This window comes from Poecilia latipinna, unplaced genomic scaffold (assembly GCF_001443285.1).
Source record: "Poecilia latipinna isolate Pla-1442-1.1 unplaced genomic scaffold, P_latipinna-1.0 Scaffold751, whole genome shotgun sequence".
Classification (NCBI taxonomy): Eukaryota; Metazoa; Chordata; class Actinopteri; order Cyprinodontiformes; family Poeciliidae; genus Poecilia; species Poecilia latipinna.
The window spans coordinates 223,302-248,651 of record NW_015113367.1 but is presented as its reverse complement, the minus strand read 5'-3'; the positions used below and the strand labels follow the sequence as shown (position 1 = coordinate 248,651).

The following is a 25,350-nucleotide window of genomic DNA, read 5'->3' as shown; positions in this document are numbered from 1 at the left end:
CACAGCATCAGTCTCACTCTGAGCAGGAAGTATGCACAAGCCTTTTGTGATCAGCGCGGTCATGAATTCTGCTTGGAGAAACGTGAATGCAGCAGCTGAGAATGCTTTTCCTGTTGATGAAGATCACACGGCGCGATAAGAAGGTCAAAAGCAGCTTCACTTCCTCCATTAAAAAGATTTCATTGTGTCCCACAAAAATGTAAAATATTCCTGTAAATGTATAATTCTGGATCTAATCCAAAACATTTCTCTTGTTGCGTTAAGCTCCCAGTTCCTGGTAGTTGTGGCTGAACAGTCTCAGTAAATCTTGTGTTGGGGATCCGGACGGCCCTTTTCTATTTTTATAAACTTCTGTTTACCCATGTATGCTAACATGTTCAAAATGCAGTCCTTTGCACCAGCATATGACATAAAATTTTATATGAGGCCCATTAAAATTTTCCACACAGACAGCGCCAGTATTCAGAAGTCAAGGCGCTCTGTCAGCCTGTCCTCCGCTCTGGATGCTCCGGGCTGCTGTAAGGGAGATTTATGAGCCTGGCTCCCTCTTGTCCTGTGTGTCTCTAACTTGATTCTCTGGTTTCCAGTCCAAACCTCATCTTGGCACACAGACACAGGGAGATGCTCCTTAGGATGGAGAGAGAGAAGCAGACAGGCAGACTGAAGGGAAAGTTGTTGGTGTCCAGTTAAGAGGAGGAGAGAGAGAGGATCTTAGTGCTGTAGGTCCTTTACATTTACTTTAGCTACTAGCAAAATTACAATAAAAAATAGAAATTTCAGGCTTTTACTCTAAATATTTTAAATAATTTCCAGTCCACATGGACGGCAGTAAAGGTTTGTGTTTAACATTTACAGAATAACAGTAAATATCCAGATTGTCTGTTTCAACATGCAGCTATTTAAAATGATCCGTTTCTATGACTTTTCTTTTTTCTTTGAGTAAAATGAACATTGTTCTTTTATTCTATGAACTGAAATGTCTTCGAAATGTGCAGAAAATGAGAAATGGTCAAAATAAGGAAAAAGAAGCGGAGCTTTCAGACCTGGATTAATGCAAAGAGAACAAGTTCATATGAAACATCAATGTTTTAACTCAGAAATCAGTATTTGGTGGAATTTGGTGCAGTTTGTAACTATTTTAATATGAGACAGATCATTTCTGCAAAGATTGATCTCCTCCCTGAGCTGCTGTTACCGTCTGAAGAAATGCAACAAAAACAACCAATGAGAGCCAGGAGGCGGGGCTTAGTGCTGTCAGTCATGCTCATAGACACGCTTCTAAATGTGCTAATGGGAGAGAAACAACTTAGAGTTACATGAAAGCCATTTATCTTCATCAGTGGCTCTGCTAACTAGCCTGGTTAGCATTGGGAGAAAGTAGAGGAGTTTGTTTCTTTCCCCCAGTGAATCACTAAAATACATCCCAGATCTCCTGTCGACCTTCCAGACCTCTCAGGTCTTCTGGTTCTGGTCTGCTGTGCATCTCCAGAACCAAACATGGAGAAGCAGCATTCAGCTTCTATGAACCACAAATCTGGAACAAACTGCGAAACAGCCGAAACACTGAGGCTAGAAACCTGTTCAGAGCTGATCAATGAAAGTGGAACATTGATCAGCATATTTGATGGTTGCATGTAGAAAATTAAATGTTTGTTTCATTTCAACCACCTTGTTGCTGAAATGTGTTTTACAAATAAACTCCTGAAAAAAGGACTTCCTGTTCCGACACTGGCCACGCTTTTCCTAATCAGCTTTCATTTGTGTGTATGTGTGAGCGTGTTTATCCGGCCTCCCGCCCAAACGCCTCCCTCCACCCCAGCTCAGATAAATAGCTGTGGGACTTTAAACATGGCGCCCGGCCGGCGTGTGACTGAGAAAACGAGCCAACTGGTGGCTTCAGTTGCTAGGGGTCGCCCCCACCCTTCGCCTCCCGTTGGCTGGGTGGGTGGCATATGGCGGCCCAGGCAGGGACCCCAATGTTGTGATACACACACACACACACACACACACACACACACGCGTACAGGGAGACTCAGAAGGCCTGGAGCCACCCAGGCTGGACCCACGATCGCCATGGGAGACACAGTGTCACCAAACCTCTGACACAGGAGGGGAGGGCTTGGGACTGTGTGGGTGATCCCACCTTGGAAGTGAAGCCCCTGCACCCCCAACACACACACACACACACACACACACACACACACACACACACACACACACACACACACACACACCTGTTTGTCTTGCTATCTTTGCGTTGACTTTCCATTCATTTCTAAAGCCAAACCCAGCCTTAATCCTGACCATCACATGCCCAACGCTGACCGTGACCAAAACTCAGTTCACACCTTATGCTGCGTTCACACTGAACGCGTTTCAAAAGCACATCAGACGCTTCAAGTTCAACTCGTGCACTTTGACGTCAGACGTTTTGCGATGAGCAGAGACTCCTTGGCGTACGCGTCCCTCAAACTCTGATCTGTCTACAAACTTTAGTCTCTGTTTGGTTCAAATAAATGCTGGTTCTGTTCAAATACATATGTGAACACGAAGCGGACCAGAAACCGCTACAACAGCAGGAAGTGGACTAAAGTTCAAGGCATTCTGGGTAAATATAACCAAAGCAAAGTGGGGGAAATGACTCATGGTATTTTACCAACGACAAAAGGGAAACCCACGAGTCTGTTGAATGAAAGCAATCAATCAATCAATCAATCAATCAATCAATCAATCAATTCCAACTTCCTGGCTGATCCTCTTCCAAGCGAGGTCCTTTCTATTCCTGTCTCTGCAGTCATAACTTCATTGGTCGTAGATCACAGGACAACAGCAACAGTTAGTTTATCCTCCATAGTTTTGTTTTTCTTTGAGCTCACTGAGGAAAGTGCCCCACTATGCCGCACAGCGAATTCGCTCTGATTGGTAGACGCTCTACGCCGAAAGCTCAGATTTTTCAACTCCAGCGTCGGACGAGCATCAAGCGCTCGACCGTTTTGAGGGATTGATGAGCCCACATAGCCTGTGAATGTAAACCTGATGCTCACATGTTGTTTGGTGGGAACCCAGAAACAGCATTTCTCTTTGTGGGGACCAGGTTCACACAACGTAATGTGTGTTAGGAAAATCATCCCCACAATGCATCAAATACATGATACACACACACACACACACACACACACACACACTCCTCACCAACAAACTTCTCTCACGGGAACGTCAGCCACGGCTCGGCATCTCATCGCCATGGAGACTCCACTGTTGTCTCTGCTCATCAGAATTAGAGAGATTTACCTCTGCGTTCACACACACACACACACACACACACACACACACACACACACACACACACACACACACACACACACAGAGCCAACAGGTGGCAGGCCTTGCTCAACGCAGCAGGAAAGCTGCAAAGGTTAAACATACTGCCCACTCTTCCTCTGCCGCTCTCCCAGGGGAACACAAGAGAAAGTCGGAAGAGATAAAACAGAAAAAAAACTTTTTGCCTTGAATTACAGAAAGTAAACGAGATATTTGAAAAAGTTTCCTATACGCTGTAAATCTGATGCTTACTGCGAACTTTCTCCGGATTGAAGTGAATTATAATTTCTGTTTGTGACTAGCTGCACCTCCATTAGCCATAAAATTACACAGATTGGAATTATGAAAATAAATTAGCTCAATACACATACCAACTTCCTCCCTCCTCTGCTCCTCTTCCTCCTCCCTCTGCTCCTCTTCCTCCTCCCCCTGCTCCTCTTCCTCCTCCCCCTGCTCCTCTTCCTCCTCCCTCTGCTCCTCTTCCTCCCTCCTCTGCTCCTCTTCCTCCCTCCTCTGCTCCTCTTCCTCCTCCCCTGCTCCTCTTCCTCCTATCCCTGCTCCTCTTCCTCCCTCCTCTGCTCCTCTTCCTCCTCCCCTGCTCCTCTTCCTCCTCCCCTGCTCCTCTTCCTCCCTCCCCTCCATCAGCCTGGCTGCTTCCAGCCTGTCTGGTGCCAAGACTCAGATTTCAGACTTTCCTCTACCAGCCACATTTAGAGCAGCCGGTCTACTTTGTGTCTCTGCTGCTCGTGGCTGTTTGAGGAGTTTGTGCAGCTTCGGCCTCTGCTGCTGCCACCGCTCGGTACTCGCCGCCCCTGCGCAGCTCTCTGGCTTCCCCATCCTCCTCCCTGCTGCCCGTCGGAAACCTTCTGCACAGGCAGCAGCTGTTGATGCGCGTCAGCTGATATTAACGGCTCTTTGTGTATTAAATGTAATTAGACACGCATTCAAATAAAGCTGAGATTTATGAGCTTTCTTCAGTCCTCAGGGTGAAGTGAAGACTGAGTTAAAGTGACGATGAAGAGCAAGAAGATGAATGATGAAGATTAATGTCTGTTGAAGAAAAACACGCCACAGCATCATGCTGCCATCACCATGTTTTATTGTTGTGATGAAGGCAGAATTGGTTACATTTACTCAGATAAATTTACTTGAGTGATTTTTGGAAAAACTAATTTTAGGAGTATTTTTAATTTGACTTTGGAGTCATTTTATTGTGAAATGTTGTTGCTGTTCAGTAAAAATCTGGATTCTCTGCCAACTGTCAGTAACTTTACTGAACGAAGAACAAGTTTGTTTCAACCAAAACTTCACCAGTTTTCACAAAAGTTTTATTGAAAAAAAAACAAATGATTTGGAAATAAATTCACTTTGCCTGATTCTTATTTAGTATAAATTCTTTTCATTTAGATTTTTAAAATACCAACATGTCCATATAAAGTATTTTAATATGTTTTGACCAGTTGCTCAACACAGGCGTCGTCTTCTCACCAAATACTTTTACACTCCTACTTCAGTAACTTATTTTTACTTGAGTAAAAATCTAGTTTCATCCTCTCATGGCCTGTGGGAAAATCCAAATTGAACTTTTTTTGTCTGCCATCCGTCCAAAGAGCCAAACTAGCAGATCCTCCCTCCTCAGCTGTGGATCCCTTCTGAAAGCCGTTTGTATTCTCACATTAAGTTCGACATCATGCAGCTGATCCAGATCCTTTGCAGCTTTCGGGTTTTATGCTCCTCTAATCTGAAACAAACTTCCAGAAAAGAAAAACGCAGCTGGAACCCTGAGTTCCTCTAGATTAAGGCTGAAAGCTCATTCGTTTAGAGTTGGCTTTGAATAATAACAATAAGTGGAACATCATAAACATTTGTTTGTCTTTCAACCTGTCATCGTTTGGCCTCCGTAATGTTTTTCTTGTTGTTTTATTTTCCTTCTAACCATGCAAAGCATTTAAATTCCCCAGTTGCTGAAAATGTGCTATAAAACCAAACTGCCTGCCTATAAGCCGACCGTCTGTTTTTACTGATTGGACTCCAGTTGCATTTAGCTGCACTGGATTTTATTTAAAGGTGTTTGAGTAAACGCAGCTTCCTCCCACTTGTTCAGGGGGTTTGAAAACTTCTGCAGGCTGGAAGCAGAATGAAATCATTTCTCATTCATTCACACAGCAAACACACGTCCATCTTATTGCCTCGGCGAGTTAAAGACGTTTCCCGTTGTTTAGTTGATTGTAGCTTTATGGATATTTAGAGAAACAATGAAAGTCTTTTTTTTCTTCTTCTACTTATATTTTGGTCCCACCATGTTTTTAAATTTACCAATAAAACTACTGGTAAATGGTAGTTTTACCAGTAGTTTTGATTGAAGTAAACACTTTGACCCTAAAGCCAGAGTTACATTTTCCATCCTGCTGACATTTTCTTGTCTGTTCCGCTCATTCATTTTTTCTCATGCCTACTGAAATGCATCAGGTTTCCAAAAAATATGCTTTGATTTAGTTTTATTTTTTTCCATCTCGAGTCTCAGACAAAGAGCTGCGAACTGTCTAGACTCGGTGGGCATGTTTTTGTTTACATGTGACTCACTGACTGTGGGACCGAACTTTTGTTTTTGGTAAATTAAGCTGATAAAACTAATAAAACAGATGCTCTGAGTATGGTGTTTGCAACATGGGGGTGTTGAGTGTTTGTGGGAGTATTTGATGTGGGTGTCTTCAAGGACCCAGGAGGGAGTCTGGCTCTTGGAAGACTCGGTTTTTACCAGAGAAAACTGCTTCCTGTTTTCCAGCACTTTTAACTGTAGAGACTTGTGTGTGTGTGTGTGTGTGTGTGTGTGTGTGTGTGTGTGTGTGTGTGTGTGTGTGCAGTAAATTTCAGTTTAAGATGTTTGGGTGATTGCTTCAGTTTGAGATTTCCATCTCTGGTTTCAGTATAAAACCCTAAAGCTGCTGTCGCTTTAGGGTTTTTTCCAGTTCACCATCATATTGACTAAATATGAAAATTATTTAAAAGTTGAGTTTCTCCATCACTCAGTTACACACAGACTGATGCTTTCAAATCTTTATTTCTGTCAATTTCCGCTTACAGATAATAATAAACACATTTAAGGTTGAATCACTACATCAGACCAATAAAATATGTTTTAATTCACAAATATGCACTTAAAAAATCTGACTAATCCCTGCAAAAGGTAGTTTTAATCTGAAAAATGAGCCTCCCGGGGACCCATACTTTAATTTGTTGAAGATGACTGAAACCACAGATGTTGGTTTATCTGAAAAACGTGTTTGACGTGGATCTAAACGTAAAGAAGGGGAGCACATTTTTGTGAAACATCAAACAGAGTCATGTCTATAAATTATGTGTAGCTTTTAAATGCACCGCCATTTTCTATTTTTAGGTTAAAGGCTGTTTAATCTGCAGTCCTCCACTGTAGTCTTTTCAACTGTAGTCTCTTTTCTCTTCTTACCCACTGACCATCTGACCATCTTGGGGTTAAAGTTCAGCGCTTCCTGGTTAAACAATTGCTAACTGACTTAATCAGAAAATAGGTCAGACTGCCCTGCAGTTGGAGCCACTTTAAGCTTTCATCCTGTAATGCAGGTGAATCTTCATCGCTGCAGACAAAGCAACTGCATAGCATAGCATGAGGTTAATTGATGCCACAGCTGTATGAAATATCATCTCACATTAGGCCTGTCACAATAAATGTTGCTGGATAATAAATCATCCCAGAAGTTATTGCGATAAACTATAATATTGTTTTGAGACCATTTTAAAGTAATATGTTGGTAATGGCATCATATTGCAAGTACACTCTCTCAAAATTTACTAAGCATAAATTTTTAACGAACCTTTAACATGAAGATATTAAACTAAAACAATAAATAAAATGAATGTTGACGTCTTTGCAAACAAAGACGTCAACATTCACACCGCACTAAAAAGCCATGTGTCATCCAGGCTTTGGTAGAAAGAAAATCACAGATGAATTGATTTATTGCTCATTGCGACAGGCTTGAGTCACAGTCGTCATGACAACGCCTATGGCTGCTTTAAAGTGAAACTCCAGTTGGAGTTTTACTGATTTTGACTTATTTTTTTCAGGTTATTTCACTATCAACATGGGAAAAATGTCTCGTTACAAGTGAAATAATCTGCCAGTGGAACTAGAACTGGTTGCTAGGCGACGGGCTGGGCTTGGCTGGCGTTGCTAGGCGACGGGCTGGGCTTGGCTGGCGTTGCTAGGCGACGGGCTGGGCTTGGCTGGGGTTGCTAGGTAACGGCACCAGTGGAACTAGAACCTTTTCACCAATATTCAGGAGTTATTGACTCAAAACAAGCTCCTATATCTTGCTGAAATGTTTATTTGTATACCTTATATTTGTACATGCTCTTATTTATAAAAAATATTTATTAATTTTGCTTCTTAAAATTTTAGCTGAGTCCAAATTTCATACCATAAACAAGTGGACCATTTGTATAAACATGCAAATGTGAGCTGGCAGGATAATAAAGATCATTGAACCCTTATTGATTTAGTATGGATATAAATCTGGCTGAAAAGATTTACATTTTAAGTGCACTAAGATATTTGCACTAGGATTAGACCAAAAACTCTTGGTACATTTTTTTAAAGCAAAAACACTTAAATGTTTTTTTCAACACTGTTGTAATAATCTGTTATAACTAAGTATCTTCTTTTTTTTACTGTGGCAGGGGTTTATTATTGTAACTAGTCTATATTTCTCCATTTCTGAGCGGCATGTCTTTTGGTAAACGATACGCCGCCCTCACGTGTGCGATATAACATCTCTTTGAAATCGCAGATGCACACACTCCACGTTACACACAGCCTAATGTCGTCAGAGAGCGATGGGGCACCGTCGTGCGTCTGTTCCATCTCAGGCATATAACAATAAGCCCAGGGCTGCATTCCACTGGGCTTTCTCTTTGAAATGGGATACCGGCACACACATTACAAATATATCTCCTGTTTTATCTTCCGGGCCAGGCCCATGGAAAAATTATTCCAAATACCTGCCGCGCTTTATCTGGAACCCTGGAATAGGTTAGGCCCAGCCGGGAACACGAGGATGTCTAAAATAAGGCCTCTATTACGGGATGGAGTGGAGATGGATGGGACGGAGCGGGAAGGGACGGGGATTGTGGGGGTATTTTAGGTGTATCCGCCCCTGTGAAAAAGGGCTTGTTGCGGGGGCTTTAAAGTCTACAATGTAGGCCGATGTCAGCTGTTGCACAAACTTCATGTGATGGGGGAGGGTTTGAGCGCAGACGACTCTTATGTGGTCTCATACGTCCGTTGCTGAGTGGCGGTATAAATAACATTTTTCCTACAGATGTTCTCACCTTGACAAATCTGCTTGTGGCATGTGGCATGACGGCCCAAACTAATGCCTTTATTTACGTGCTTCGACCTCCGCCTGCTCATGTTCAAAGAGCTGCGATGTCGAGAACCGATGTTGGGCTGATTGAGTAACTGAGCATGTCACTTGTTTAGAAAAAAACGGGAAAACTATGTGTTTAAATTTGAGAATAATCAAATAAGATTCTGCAAGCTGATATGTTAAAGGTGATTTATTGTTCTTTCTTGAACATGTTAGGATAGGTCTATGGGAGATACAGAACATCTTTGTTACATCTTTTGTGCAAATCATTCTTAGAAGATGAGATTTCAGTCTGCTCAGCTCGGCCTATGTTGACCTGTTTTAGGGCTTCCTGTCGCTTTAAATCGAAATAACCTGCTGCTGACCACGTCTCTCAACTCAACGGTTACACTCACATAAAAATGGCTGCAGAAGGATGCATAATTATACAACCATACATCTTTGAAAAGCAGAAGTGGAGCCTTCTGCACAACCAACGAGAATGCAGCAAGTCCTTTCTAAATAATAAGTCAACAACAAAGCACTTTGTCTTTTCCAGCAGCCATTGTACACCGCATATAGCAGTAAACCAGCTGGACAAACACGCCGGAGTGCTGCTTGGGTTGCTAGGTAACGGACAGGTTTTTGAAGCAACTCATTTTCCAGACACCAAAAAACCTGAACTTACTGCCAAAAAACGGCTGAGTGATTTATAGAAGCTCTTGATCTGTTTTTGGGAGCAGTAGGAACCCAAATGGAAATACAAAAATATTCAAAATGTTCATTTTGCATAATAGGTCCCCTTTAATGTACACAGAAAATGTATTTTCAAGAATGTCCACAAGAGTAAGGTGTGTTTATGTTCTTTATGTGGATTTCCATAAACATGAAGTGCTGTTCTATATTTTAGCGGTAGGTAAAATTAGAGGGAGAAACGAGTTCAGATGGTGTGAAGAGCCAGACGAACTGGACTGGAAGGTGCTGAAAACGCCTCCTTGAGGAATTCATTTATCTCAATGGTTCTCTTTGGTGAGACCCAACACGGAGTCTGTCACCGTCGCCTGTGGAGTCCCGCTGACATCTCCTTCATCAGTCCAACGCGTCTGAGCACTTCAGGCCAGACTCGCCCAAGAAACACTTGTCATCTACATAGTTCCCATAGCAGGTTGGAGAACGGCGCAAAGCAGCGGTGCCAGGAATCTGCTGCAAAGACGTGGATGTGATTGTTTCACAGGGGAAAAATCATCTTACAGAGCAAACTCATGACTTGTTTAGGATGACCGATACGACAACTGGAGCTGATCATGGAAATCTGACAAATCAGAGTCACTTATCACTGAAGCATCATGGGTATTTCTCACTGGTGGCAGTTTTACTCTTTGTTCTGTGCCCCGTCCCTCTCTGGAGACCGTCAGCTCTGTGGAACATGGTTACGTATATCTGAGCAGTCAAAGTGATGCTGTGTCCTTCATGACGGGGCGGGATGATTTTCCCACTATGAAATGCATGTGTTGAAGTAATATTGAACTGTCTTGCAGACGTTACCAATGCTTGGATATAAATTCATAACATGTGTGGTACATTTTGCATTCAGCCATTTTTCCCCCCCATTCAAGTTCTGTTGACTCAGAACTTTATGTTTAGCCGTTTCCTTCTGGGAAACTAAATTTGTGTCTTTATGTCCCATGGAAAAAAACCCTACCAAGATTTTTGCATCTAGTTTCCAGGGCACTTCAAATAAAACCAAACTAACTTAAAAGTAACATTTCAGCAGGATATAGGAGCTTGTTTTAAATCAATAAATTGTAAATATTGATTTAGAAATGTACTAGTTCCAGTGCCAGATTATATCACATATAACATGTCAAAATGTCTTGTTATAAGTCAAACAATCTGACAGTGGAACTAAAACTGGGTTGCTAGGTAACGGGCTGGGCTTCGCTGGGGTTGCTAGGTAACGGGCTGGGCTTGGCTGGGGTTGCTAGGTAACAGCGCCAGTTGTTTTTTCACCAATATTAAGGAGTTATTGATTTAAAACAAGCTCCTATATCTGAAAAGTTACTTGTATTGATATTTGCTCTAGAAACGAGACCAGACATAGTAAGATTTTGTATTTTTACAGTGTAAATAAACAAATAACTAAAAACTGTTTGGGCCTTTCTGCTGGAACCCAGATAACGAGTGATACTGCAGTAATGCATCTTTTAGATCCTGTTCAAAATGTTTGTTTTAATATCTTAATGTCATTTTCATCCCTCTGTTGGTTTGAATGCAGAGAAGCAGAGCTGCGTTTTTTTAAGTTGGCTTCTTTCCCAGAAGCAACGCTCTGTCTATTCTACACAGGAAAATAAAAAGCGGCATAAAAAGGACTTTCCCTCTGTAGTGCCACAGTGCAGGGGGACCAGATGCGACTCCTTTCACCCATCTCTAGTGTTTCTCACTCCGTGATCTTTCCTCCAGGGCCGACTCTGCCAAGATGACGCAGCCCATGCGAGGGGACCAGGTCCACCAGCCGGCAGCGGCTCGCAAGTCCGCCAGCCTGTCCTCGCCAAGCGCAGCTCGCCGGCTCTACCGCAACTTGTCTGGAAAGTTTCGCGTGGGCACCAACCCCCCCGCGCTGGAGGACAGCGTGGTGTCAGCGCGGGGAGGAGACAAGGAGAGGCTGCGCAAAACCACCGTCGTAAGTCCAGGATGGGAGCAGGAGGATCGTTGTCTGGAAAAGCTTTAGAGCCACCTGTCATGGAGAGAAAATCACACTGCAAAAACACAAAACCTGGTTCTGGTGCAATTAATTATCTGAGTAAACTTGAAGTAAAACTAACCTGACTTTACAAGTAACTTTTCAACAAAATATGAGTTTGTTTTAAGCCAATAATTCCTTAATATTGATGAAAAAGTTCTAAGATTATTTCACTTAAAATGAGACATTTTGCCATTTTCTGTCACATCATCAGCCAGTGAAACTAGAACGTCGTTTTTATTAGTATTTACAAATCATTCATTTAAAACGAGCTCTTCAAATGCAACAAAACCAACTTTAAAGTAACTTTTCACTAGGATACAGGGGCTTGTTTTAAATGAATATTGTGTAAGTAATTATTTCTCTTATGGGGAAAATATTTTGTCAGTGAATTTATCAGATAATGGAACCAGAACATTTTCATTAATATGAAGAAATTATTTACCTAAAACCAGTTTTATTTATTTGTCTTGCTGATAAGTTATTTTTGTCTAATTTCAAGTGAACTAAGATATTTGCAGTTGAAACTAAACCAACATTTCTTAGTAAGACTTTGTTTTTTTGCAGTGTATATGTTTGTTTTAAGCCAATAATTCATGATTAAAGATTTTTAAAAAGTTCTAGATCCACCGGCAGAAGTCGAGCCTCGTTTAATACACCTTCATCTAACTTTTTGAGCTTTTTTCTTTTCTATGATATATATCTATGTATCTATTTATACGGTAACACTATTTGAAGGTGTGCATACGGCTGACGTCACACCTGTCACGAACATGAAGGAGTCTTTATGAAGCTTAATATTTTCATGAAATGTCATTTGGTAAATAATGTCACTTTTAATGCAAAGTTCTGTTAGGATTTCCATTGAAAGTCCATCATCCTTCGTCTGTGTGTCAGTTCCAGAGCAACGAAGCTCTGTTTGAGGCGGTGGAGCACCAGGAGCTGGACCTGGTCCAGCTGCTTCTGGCCCAGTACAGCCTGGAGGAGCTGGACCTCAACACGCCAAACAGCGAAGGCCTCCTTCCTCTCGACATCGCCATCATGACCAACAACGTGCCGATGGCGAAGCTTCTGCTGCGGGCCGGAGCCAAGGAGAGCCCTCACTGTGAGTCGGTACCAACTGCAGCCGCATTTCCAACACAGCTGGCGACGTTTCTTCTCCAAAAAAATACTCGTTCCCAATGCCGGTATTTCCATTGAACAAGAAACGCAAATAAAAAATCACACGTGAAAAAGTTTGTTCATGCGATAAGTCACGTGTCAAACTCGAGGCCCGAGGGCCAAATCTGGCCCGCCTCGGCTTTTTATGTGGCTCCAGACGCCAAATTTCATCAGTCAGTTCACATAAAATCTACTGATAGCAGCAGCAGTTTCACATGCTAGTTATAAAATTTTAATATATAATTTTATTATTTTGCAAAACTGGTCAAAAACATTGAGCTTAACTGATACTAACTCCCACCTGCAGGGGGCAGTATTTCTTACTTTTACTCCACTGCTGCCTCAGCCTCACTGGATTTCAGATTATAGTCTGTAGTCAATGCGGCAGGTAGCAAAAAGTCACATTTTCACAGATAAGTGCAAATATTGCAAATTTCTTGCCAATATTTCTAAATCAACACAACAGAGTCGGTTATTTTGATTGCAAAGAAAATCTGAAAAATAATCATGAAAACCTGGATGTTCTGTAATACTTGGAGAACTTATCGAATACCCAGATATTTATTAATATTTTAACAGCTTCCTAATGGATTTTATCAGAACATTTTTCCACAACCGGCCCTTTAAGAGCTTTGATGATCTTGTTTCGGCCCAAATGAAAATGGGTCATAAGTCATTAAAAACTCGCTGCACCATCCTCCTCCTTCCACTTCCTGTCGTCTTCTTTGTTTTTCCACCAGTAGTAACATCCGGTTGTCGATCACATGACTCGTGTGATGTGAAAGAAGAGAAGCGTTTCCATGGCAGTTTTGTGAAATACACTAACTTTGATCTCACCTCATCTTAGGGCAAAATCATTTTATTTTAAAAAAATTGAGTTTTTACAAAATTAGTGCATTTCCATGAAGCAAATTAATGTTTGTTATCCCACTTTGCACAAATATAATGTCATTGGAAACTCAGATTTACCAATATGCTGTTTCTGACGCTAAGTTGATAATGTTTTGAAGTGGTCTAGTCAAAGACTTTAAAAATTAAAGTTTTGTCTCGTTTCCTTCTTGAATAAAAATGATATAAAATCTGCATCTGCTGGGGGTTTTCATAGTTTGGGGTCTAAATGTACTCCAGTTTTTCCCGTCTTCACTAACAGGCGCTCATTTCTTTCTCTTGCAGTGAAACATGTGAAAAGGTTCAGATTGTGATGAAATATTAGTGAATCTTTGTCAGCACTTTTCACTTTCTGTGATCTGGGAGCCTCTGCTCCTTCCTCTGTTAATGATTAGAACTCGCCAGTGAGGCTCCAAGGCTGTTTGTGTTTTTACCCGTTCATGCTCACACACACACACACACACACACACACACACACTTTCACGATCTGAGCCAGACGTCTTATAAAGGTATCATTAAATTGAAAACACTTGAATGGAAAGTGGTGATCAGTGAAGTTTTGGTCTTTGATTGGGCTTTTCCATCCAGAACCCAAATCATTCATGAGACTGTGTGTGTGTGTGTTTGCACATCAGCGGCTAACAGAGAGAAAGGAGAGACTCTGCATTAGGATTTGCCAACCTCTCCTCTGTTCTCTTAGAAGAGGACTGATTGCACAAAAATCACATGTTGCATGTTTTAGTTGGTCCAGTCGGGTCGGGCCGGGTCGGGTCGGGTCGGGCCGGGTCGTAAGATGCTCCTAAAACAAGAGGAGCAACACCAGAAGGTTTTTTGGCAATAAGTTTTTTGGTGTCTAGAAAATGAGCCGTTTCAAAAACCTTCTGAATGTAACGTCACAAATCACCTAGCAACGCAAGCAGAGCCCAGAACCGTTACCTAGCAACCCCAGCCAAGCACAGCTGTTGCCTAGCAACCGAGGTCTAGTTCCACTCAGATTATTTCGCTTGTAACAAAACATTTTTCCCATTTTGTAAATGAAATAATCTGCCAACAGAACTAGAACTTTTCCATCCATATTAAGAAATGATTAACTTAAAATTTGCTCCCATTTCTTTCTGAAAGGTTAGTTGTAAGTTAGTTAGTTTTGTCTTATTTCAAGTGAACTGGGAAACTAGACCAGAAACACTTGGTAAGCCTGCATGTTTTAGCGGTGATGTTAGTCCTGATGAAGTGCGTTGCAGTCGGTGTCTCTGAGGCTCTCAGAGGAGACACGGAGGGATTAAACACCCAGATGGACATTTTGACACGCAGCTCCAAACTTACTGTCAACAGTGGAATCTAACGCTCAGCGGTGGAATGAACAAACGCAGACCACACAGACTAAACACAGACCCGCAGCCGTCCCAAACACTCCAAGAAACGAGCAGCCACCAAAGGAGTTCAGCTCGCTACCGTCTTCTTCCTGTCTTTATATTAACCGTTTTCAGACTTTTATTTGAAATAATCTGCATGCTTTTGCTAGAGGAGCGTGCAAACGTCTCTGATCTGGGTCTCCTGCCTCCGCAGCCTCGATCGCCGACTGCACAGCCATGGTTTGAGTATTTTCATGGGGTGTTACATCTCATTAACTGCAGTGATGGGTTTCATTGTTCGCCGGATTGTGGCAACACCCTAAACCTCTCTAAGAAAACATTCCTCTGCTGTCTCTGTTAGGCTGTGTTCCATTATATAAATAGAACGGTGACACAGAAATTTCCATAATTTTTGCAAAAAAAAAAACCAAAAAGTTTTTCAGCAGCCATCTGAGCTGATGCTCCCTGGTGCATATTCCCACCGCCTGGAACCGCACCAAGGGACACGCCTCCCTCTCTCACCCGCTCGCACTTTCATTGCCCCATTTTCCCTTATTTTCTAGCTGATGTCATCCCCAGAGAGGCAGCTCAGTCACAATAAATGAACTTTATTGGAGAATCTGCCGCAGCATTTTGGCAAACAGGAATTAAACAGAAGTGGCCTGCTAAAGCGGTTTGCAGCGAGGCGGCTTTCCTTTGTGTCTTTTTTTGGTGCATATTTCAAAGTGGGAGCTAAGAATAAATTTGACTGAGAATGTAATGAACCGCAAAGTTATACATATATTTTTATTTCTGTGACAAATTTGCTGTGAAGCTGAGGTTTTTGGATCCGTTTGAAAGAAATTAAACTTTTCATATCAATGCAAGGTGAAAAAGAGACCAAATCAAAACGGGCAACAAGCACTACAGTGGAGAGGATCTGGGTGGAAAAACCAGCTCAGAAATGCCACTATGGCAGAAATATTCCTGCTTGATAGGAAAAATATGGAAATCAAAATGCAATGCAAATCTTTGGGACTGACCACACATAAAAAAATTACTGTCGAGATAGAGACGCACTGCAAAAACACGCCAAGTGTTAACAAGTATTTTTATTCTAGTGTCAAGTGCTAAAATCTTAATACACCTGAAATAAAATCAAACTAACTTTTCAGAAACATAAAGGAGTTTGTTTTAAGTAAATGTAAAGGAATCGTCTTTTTGCCGTCTAGCGTTGTGCGCATGCATGAAATGTGAACAGTAACATGCAGGGGGGCCGTATGTTGTGTAAAACCTGCTCACTTTGAATGAATAAAGAAGTTTTGGATGTGTGCGGTGGCTGTTACTCTCTCTGTGTGTCAGTTGTCAGCCTGGAAGGCCGGGCGGTGCACCTGGCCACCCTGGTGCAGGAGGCCGAGCAGCGGGTGTCGGAGCTGCAGGCCCAGGTCCGCAGTGAGGGGCCCAGCGAAAGGGAGGGGTCGGACCAGGAGAGGCAGCTGAAGGCCTGGGAGTGGAGGCTGCAGCTCTTCAGACGCATGCAGACGGGCTTTGAGCATGCTAGTAAGGATTTGATGCTGCTCCTGCAGCGGTTATTTTTAGTTTTCATCATTTTGTCCAGCATGTTTCCTCTGCTGGCCGGCTGCCGGTGGGAGGTAATGACTTCCACCCTGAGAAACTGAAGCAGACCATGTGATTGCGAGTTGAGGGCGATTCCTCGGAGATAAATTATGTTTTGACTCTCCCTGACTTTCATCATCCTGCCTTTTGTGATGAATTTGGTTGGTAAATAATGTAAAAATCACAACTTCAGGCAAACTTCTGCCAACACACTGAAAATAATGTCACAAATGTTTCATTTGCCTCACTTAGCTTAAATGCTAAAAGCGCTAATATGAAGTTTTGTGATTTTCAGTTGACTTTAAGTAGTTAGACTTGTTCTCATGTTCTTATCTGTTAGCGCAGGAGTTTAATTTCTTCTCACAGTTTTTCTTTTTTACTTTAAGCATTTGCTGAGTACATAACAAATGAGGTTTACAGGAAACATTAACAAAGCATGTAGAAATGAACATGTGAATTGTTTAGAGAGCCTTTTTGTTGGTTTCCACTCATGATGCGATGTGAACATGACTGAAATTAGCTCTTTACCGTTAGCTTTCACTAATTACTGTGTTGGTTTAGCACTTCATCGCTAATTTTCACTAAATACAGTGATTTTGCAGCACATTAGTGCCCTATAATGTCGGACTTACTCTTTAGCGTTAGCAAAACTAATGTTTGTAATGCTTTAGTATTAGCACAGCTAGCTTTTAGTTAGCATTGCCCACCACTGCTGCCCGGTCTCAGCCTCCACTCTGTCACAGTTTTGTCTGAATTAAAGGCTTTTCTCTGAGTTTACTCCTCTGTTCTGCTTCCTGCCTCTTCAGACCCTCCAGATGCTCCCAGCGTCGTCCGTCTGTCTGTTAGCAGCAACACCAGTTTACAGGTCGACTTTCATGAACCTGCCTGTGTCAACTCTGCTGTGGTCACCAAGTACAAAGGTCAGCATCATCTGAAGCTTTGGTTCAGTTTATCGACTGAAAACTGTTCAACGTTTAAATGTTTCTTCTAACATCTGCTGGAACCTGCTGTGAATTTAAAGTGTGCTGGAGCGCGGCGCCTTCATTCAGCCCCATGCTGGGTGAAATGATGGTGAACGATGCAGCGGAACCACAGTGCAACATCACTGGACTGACTTCTGTGAGTTCTTCTAGCACCTGAATTACAGGGACAGATTTAAAAACTCACACCTAAAAAACTGTTTTTCTTTTTAATTTGGATCAAATTTCCTCTTAAAATTATTGTCAACACCGGTGAGAATGTGCAAAAAAAAACTAAAAATGTAATCTCCGACTGCAGCAGCAAAATCTCAGAGGAGAAAAATCTTTATTTAGGTTTCTTAATTCTGTGGATTTGGTCTGTTTTGCTTGGGAAGATGTGAAAGTGTAATAAACTCTGATACGCACCAATAAAGTGAACTCTGGTGTGGATTGAATTCGTATGTGAACACCAAGCGGACCAGAGACTGCTCCAGAAGCAGGAAGTGAACAAATACGCTAACTAGCGCTAGCAGGAGAAATGGCTCTTGGTTTTTTACCTAAAGAAAAAAAAAGAAATCTTGCAACCACTAAAATCTGACGTCCCTCCATTTTTCTTTGCATTTTGAGGAACAGGAAGTTGCGCTCAGTGTCTTCAGAGGTTTTCATGTTGTTTATTTCAGCGGTTCTTGGTGCAGCGCCCCCACAGGCGAGGAGGGGAACAGGTTTAACAAAAAGTTTCTCCAGAAAGAAAATCAAGCGTCCTGATTGGTAAAACAGAAATGAATGAAGCTTTAGCAGCAAAGGGAAGCCATCCTGCTGGATTTTGATTTTCTTGGCCGAAACCAATGAAATCAGTTAAATCAACGAGTTCCTGATTCCCAACAGGCCCACAGGATGATGGATCCCCCACCGTACTTAACATTGATCATTAAGTGCTTCCATGTCATTAGGACTTTTTCCTGACATGCAAACCAGCAAACAGTCAGCGATGTAGCAAATAGCTTTTACTATTTTTCAGTGTGGAGGATTAATGTACTGCAGGAAAACATGAATTTATCTGAAGAGAGTCAGTAGACAGACATATTCAGTCTGGTAAACCATGAGAAACTGAAGCAGTTGCAGTTTTCTTTCACCACCAGCTGAAATATCTGCAGTCGCTCTTTATTTTGTAGTTTATTCATGGCAGGTTTACTGAAACCAACTGTGTTGTTGTTTCTCCACCTGTTGTCTCACCAGTCAGGAAATTTACAAGCTATTTTCCCACAAGTCAGCCTTTACTAATACATACACACCAGCTTGAACCTGGAAAGCATTTAGTTTTTTATTCAAGATATGTTTCTAGATTCCTCTGCAATAGATCTGCGGTCGTTTAAATCTGTTCGGGTTTTATCTTTCCTGACTGATTTATGTTTGCTGTTTTGAAGCAAACACACAAGTAGACGCTCATTTTTATTCGTCATGATGTGAGGAAAACCGCCCCCATTTAAGGTCCCAACCAAAGGGCTTTCCTGTCACATGACAGGGGTCAAGGTGGGGTCAGTGGATCTCACCGATGGGGCTGAGAAAAGAGAAACCAAACCGATCCTGGAGATTTACATTCACCTAAAATAATCTGTTAACTTCATGTTGGTTTCTTTGGATTTAAAACGAGTCATCAGATTTTCAGGCGCCATGTTGGATGGAAACCACAGAATAAAATCAAAACTAGTCAAAAGTGTTGCTCTGTTTGGAATAAGGTCTACAAATCTTTATTTATTTTGTATAAATCTCCTGTTGTACAACATCTGACTTATCGTGTGGACGTTTGGGGCAACAAATACAAAACCAAACCAAAATCAATAAATAAATTAGAATACTCTATAAAGTGAGATAATGGTAATACAGTTATTTTATAAATAAAATGTTCTCAAATTCTGGAAAATTTAAAACTGTGAAATTTATATTTAATGTAAGAAACCATCAACTTCCACACAATATTTAAAAAATGTTGTGACAGAGAAGGAGGGTTTTAACAACCTTTAAAAAACAATCAAAAAGAGTTTTTGCATGTCAATGTGTCGATTTATGGAACGGATCAAATAAAATTAAACCAGGTTAAAAAGTGTTTAAAAAGGAGCTTATTGGGAAAAATGGACCAAAAATGCTGCTGCTGTTAAAATGTATAAATAATTTAAGGATGAGGATGTGAGGTTAAGAGTTTAAAGGAACATCTTGTATCTCCTTTCCGAACAAATCAAGTGAAATTACGTAATTTGTTTTATTTTTTCTTGTTTTTATTTTTTGTCTATTCAAAATAAATAAATAATTGTAATAATAATTGTAAAGTGTGTCTATAAATGAGTAAATTGTGCCTAATTGTGGTTTCTGCTGCCGTTTGTAGGGAACCCATTACTACGTTCAGGTGTCGGCCTACAACATGAAGGGCTGGAGCCCGCCGAAGGTTTCCACCCCGGCCTGCGCTGCACCGTCCAGTGAGTCTGGCTTAGTTTCTATTCATGAAGACGAAACGCTGACGGAGGCGCAGACTGGGATGATGTTCTCATCTTCTCTCTTGGACACGAGGCTCAGCTGGCCGAGCTTTAAGGAATCACTGCTAAGTGGTTATTATTTGCTGGGAACTATGTGAGAACAGATCAAACTCAGGTCATCAGATTGTAACTATGGTAACACAACGACCAAGGTATGAAGATTACACTTTGCACCTTTACAAAATAAATCTTTTAATTTAACTCTGATACAACCATTAAGTCAAATGTAACAATTTTCCAATTCGCAGTAAACAAAAGTTAAACTTACCATTAGTGTAAAGGGGACCAGTTATGCAAAATTCACCCTTTTGATGCTTCCATCTGGGTTTCTACTGCGTCGAAAAACAGCCTAAAAAAAATCACATTTCAGTTTTTGAGCAATAAGTTCATGTTTTTTGGTGTCTGGAAAACAAGCCGAATCAAAAACTCCCGATTGCTAAGTGACATTCGGCTGCCATTGCAACGTCGCCTAGCAACCCCAGCGGAACTCCACTGGTTACCTAGCAACCCCAGCGGAACTCCACTGGTTACCTAGCAACCCCAGCGGAACTCCAGCATGTTTGGTGAGCTGGTTTTCCCGCTGCAGGCAATGGCTGCTGGGAAAGACAGTGTTTTGATGTTACCATCCAGAAACCACTTGCTGCATTCTTGCTGGTTGTGCAGGAGGCTCGACTAATACTTTTCAAAGATGCACAGTTCAGTAATTGTGCAGCTGTTTTCACATGTGAGTGTCAATGTTGAATTGGGGGGCATGGCCAGCAGCAGCTTATTTGGATTTAAAGTGACCAGATGCCATAAAACAACTCAAAAAGGGCAGAACTGAGCAGAATAAAATCTCATCATCTGAGAATGATTTTGTGCAACACATATATTGCTGAGTATTGTCTATAGGCCTATTCCAACCTGTTCAAGAAATCATAATAGATCTCCTTTAAGTGGTCATATTATCATTATAACATGTTTGTATGTTTATTTCCCATATTTCTCATTAAGTTTGAAGGAGCACCACTCCGTCAGAAACTCCCAGGTCGTTTCCTCTGCCATGCATCCAGTCAGGATGTAAGGCGGGCGTTTAGAGTCGCGTTGTAAATGCCAGTGAGCGTTGCCGTGGTTTCAGTGTGCCGGGCCTACACAGCATCCAGAGCTCATGTGTAACAGCTGAGGTGTTCACCACTCCACGCTCTCCTCTCCTCGTCTTTCTTTCCTTTACGTTTTAGAAAACGTGGAGTTCATTGGTGTCAAGACGCCTTTCTGTTTGCTGCAAAAAAGAAGCTGCTAAGTGAAACTTTTTACATTATTTTTATAGTTCAAGCAAAAGTTTCCATTTATATCAGTGGAAGAAATGATCAAAAATGTTGCAGTGGAAAAAGTTGGCACAATGTTCACTTTGATGAGTTTCTGTTTTTTAATGATGAATAGCATGACAGAGTTTTCTTCTCAGTTTTTACAGTGTTTGATGGACAGTTAGTCTTGTGATGTCACAGTGTGTATTCGTTGAAAAAGAAATGTGTTGCTGAAGTCAAACCTCTGTTTCTGTCCTGGTCATTTCTGCTCTTGAAGTTTCTCCAGTTGTTACATTCCCACTGGAACAGAGAACAAGCCAAACACACTGTCTCTGCGGTTCTACTGCTTCTCTCCTGGCACATCTGGGGAACACATGAACATGTTTGTGCTCATCAGCACACACTGTTTCTCAGCCCGTGTGTGTATGTGGTGTCGGTTTAGAGAAACTAGGCTTTCCCTCTCACCCACCTCCCTCCGTCCCTCTCTCCGAGCTAATTTAGATGTTGCGTGTTTGTGTTTTCCATTTGGGCCTACCACTGGAAATATTTGCATGTCTGTGCTGCAGCGAGCGGCACGGCCCCAACAGTTGGGGCCTTATGCCGGGCCGTAGACGCCCATTAAAGGGCCCGCTTGTCTTGTGGGGACAGGCACCTTTCCGGGAATAGAGCGGACCGTGTTTCGGCCCCTTGCAGCCTCCGGGGGGCTCAGGAGGAAGGTGGGGTTCAGGATGAGGGTGATGGTTGGTTATCGCTGACTCATCCTCCTGTACTCACACAAAATGTGCTGGAGAGTCTTTTTTTTCTGAATAGCCATGCTTGTATAACAAGAGAGATTGGGATTGTTTTTATAGGACGATGATTCTTTCGGTGTGTTTGGATCATTTGGTTAAAGGAGATCCATGATGCAAAAATCACATTTTGAATGTTTTTGTATTTCCATTTGGGTTTCTGCTGCTTCTAAAAACAACCCCACAAAAAAACAGCCAGACGCTATTTGGACTAAATGTTCATGTTTTTTGGTGTCTGGAAAATGAGCCCTTTCAAAAACCTCTGAAATGTCACGTCATTCACACCAAGCAACCACAGCCCTGTTACCTAGCAACCCCAATTAGGGCAGAGCTGCAGAACATCTAGCCAGCTGGTTTGACCGCTGTATGCACGGTACAATGGCTGCTGGAAAAGGCAGATTGTTTATTGTTGACTTACCATCCAGAAACCACTTGCTGCATTCTTGCTGGTTGTGCAGGAGGCTCCACTTCTGCTTTTCAATAATGTACAATTTTTAATTGTGCATCTATTTGCAGCCGTTTTCACATGCGACTGTAAATGTTGAGTTGGGGGGCGTGGCCAGCAGCAGCTTATTTGGATTTAAAGGGACAGGATGCCTAAAATGGCTCATTCTGAAATCTCATAATCTATGAATTATCTTGTACAAAAAAATGTAACGAACATGTTTCATATAGCCAGTAGATCTGTACTAACCTTTTAAAGGAAGCATCATAGGTCGTCTTTAGTAGTTTGCTCAAACTTTGCAGAGCAACTGGATGAAAACATGGGAACTGACTAAAAAGGTGCAATGCTCTTGATTTCTGAGGCGCTTTGTGGTCCTTCTGCAGGCTGGAGGGACGTCGACGGCCACCCTCCACGCCAGAGAGGCCAGAAGGAGGCGCTGGACCAGCTGCTGGGTCAGATTAAAGAAGCTCATCGCCACTGCAGCTGCCATGGTGATTTATTCTGACCGCATCCTCACAGCATCACGATGACAGTCTACCTGAGGAGATCATTACATTTCTCATTACTGGAAATGTTTATGTTGTTTAAGTTCATCTTCAAAAATCTTTTAAATTTATCCCGTTAACACTTTTCTTAACATTATGTTTTACAGTATGGAAAAACCAGAGCTGGATAGAGTAGCCAGAAATTGTAGTAAATACAGTTTTTGGTAAAAAGTCTACTGAAGTACTGAGTAATTGATCAAATTATCAATCATTTTATATTTAAATATTACATAATTAAATGGACCAAAATGACAATAATTCATATAAGTAACAAAAAAATCATCAGGCAAAAGAAACTTTTCAGCAAGACACTGCAGCTTGTTTCAAGTCAGTATTTCTTGAATATCGATAAAAAACGTCATTTTTCTCGTGTTACAAATGAAAGAATCTGCCAGTGGAACTAGAACTTTTTATAAATATTTATGTCTTAAAATAAGATCCTGTATGTTACTGAAAAGTTATTTTTGTCTGATTTCATGGACACTATTTGCTCTAGAAACTAGACCAAAAATATTTGGTAATATTTTGTGTTTTCGCTGTGAAGGAACCTGGTTTAAAAAGTAAAAGTTAAGCAGATGAAGCAGAAACCGCTGCATTCATGGAGGCCTCCAACCCGAGCGGCTGTCAGTGGAGCAGAGCTGCAGTTTCAGTCAAACTCTCCGTCCTTTTCCCTAAGAAAACAGCTCAGCTTCGCAGGTGCAACACGTTTTCACTAATCGCTGTGTTTCGTTTCACCTTGACAGACACTTTACAATCTGAGGCATGACAAGTACTTGAGGCTCCGCACACACCGAGATGGCATGCCACCTCCCCTCTGTCTTCGCCGCTCAGCCCCCCTCGCCCGCCTGAGTCTTTCCATGACTCAGCCCTCGCTGCTGAATACTTCTCTCTCTGTGACAAAATGCAGATCAACATCTCTCACACTCAAGCTGTTTATATCCCCAAACACTGCCGCTTGTACGCCGGCCCCATAAGTGTCAGGATCTGTCCACGCCGACCCCCTTCTCGCTCGACAGCGAGCCGCTTTTACCGTTGAGCAAAGCTGTCTCAAACACCACTTACTGTTGTCCTCTGTGGCTGCGCGGCGTAGCGGCAGACTCAGATGCAATATAATAGTCAGTATTGAGTGGCTCTCGGTCTGTCAGACGGCAACTGATTGAGCTTGAGAGTTCAGGCACGGTAGTCAAGGTGGCGTGTCCCCCGGGTCATGTTTGTTATTCCTGTAACAGACAGGTCTCGGGCTGGAGTCTGAGGAGAGCATAAATTAACACCGACTGCCGCTGCCTCCCTCTCGCACCCCCCACGGCGAACTAGCCGCCTTGTCTACTGTCCACACATATACTGTAAACCTGCACGTAAAGATAGACGGGCTTGTACACGAACGGACACAAATATCCAAACACATGCTCTCTCGTTCAGCTCTGGCTCTCCCCTCCCCCCACGCCTCATCCCAGCCTGGCTTAGGGCCCACACCTCCTTCTCCCTCTTGTCCAAACACTATTAATTAAACTGTGAAAGAGGCCTTGACTAACACAGCCTCCCCAGCAGTCAGCCCTACTTGTCTGTCTTACTCAGTGTCAACCAGGGCCGGAGGCCAGCAGGCCTGCAGCTCAGCAGAGCCCCAACCCCCGTTTGCAGACTTTTTCTGGTTACTTCACCTTGACTTGGAGAAAATTAGTTTGTTTTGCATCTCAGATGAAGAGGTTTATCACCTGGGAGGCTCTGTGTGTCTAATGAGGGTAAACCTACAGGCTACACTGCAAAAACAAAATGTTACCAAGTACTTTTGGTACATTGCACTAATTTACAAGTTACTTTTCAGCAATATATAAATCAATAATTGCTTAATATTGATTAAATAAAAGTCCTAGTTCCACTGGCAAATTGTTTCACTTGTAACAAGATAATTTTCCCATGTTTTAGGTGAAACCATCTGCCACTGGAACAAGTTCTTATTTTTTTATTTATATTAAAGAATTATTGACATAAAGAAGCTGAAAAGTTACTTGTAGTTTATTTTGTCTTATTTCAAGTGTACCAAGGAATGTCTGTGATTAAATGGTTTAGCCCAACTACCAATATGCATATATATCAGGGCTGCAACAAACGACTATTTTAATAACCAATTAATCTATCGATTATTCTGACAATTTAAAAAAAGTCACATTCTACAGATTTTACATTTAACCACTCAGGCCTTATTAGAGATATGTTAAAATATGCAAATGCATGATTCAATTCCTTTTTTAAATCAGAAAATGAACATATTGTTGCCTAAAATCCAAACCCAAACCATCGGGGGTTAAACTAAAACTGGCTACAGCATATTTACATACAAAGGTGTTTTTATTATAAATGCA

The 25,350-nt window shown here is 41.9% G+C and overlaps 1 protein-coding gene across 3 annotated transcripts in view; it reads left to right on the top strand.

The window, feature by feature from the left end:
* ankfn1b (ankyrin repeat and fibronectin type III domain containing 1b) overlaps positions 1-25,350 on the top strand; it is a 69,014-nt gene that overhangs the window by 29,693 nt on the left and 13,971 nt on the right. For all 3 annotated transcript variants that reach the window (XM_015045855.1, XM_015045853.1, XM_015045854.1), the window contains exons 4-10: positions 11,166-11,385; positions 12,343-12,550; positions 16,188-16,385; positions 17,249-17,362; positions 17,464-17,561; positions 19,782-19,872; positions 22,829-22,936. In XM_015045855.1, the coding sequence (XP_014901341.1) occupies positions 11,182-11,385; positions 12,343-12,550; positions 16,188-16,385; positions 17,249-17,362; positions 17,464-17,561; positions 19,782-19,872; positions 22,829-22,936 (1,021 nt within the window). In that variant the 5' untranslated portion in view covers positions 11,166-11,181. The remainder of the gene's footprint in view (positions 1-11,165; positions 11,386-12,342; positions 12,551-16,187; positions 16,386-17,248; positions 17,363-17,463; positions 17,562-19,781; positions 19,873-22,828; positions 22,937-25,350) is intronic.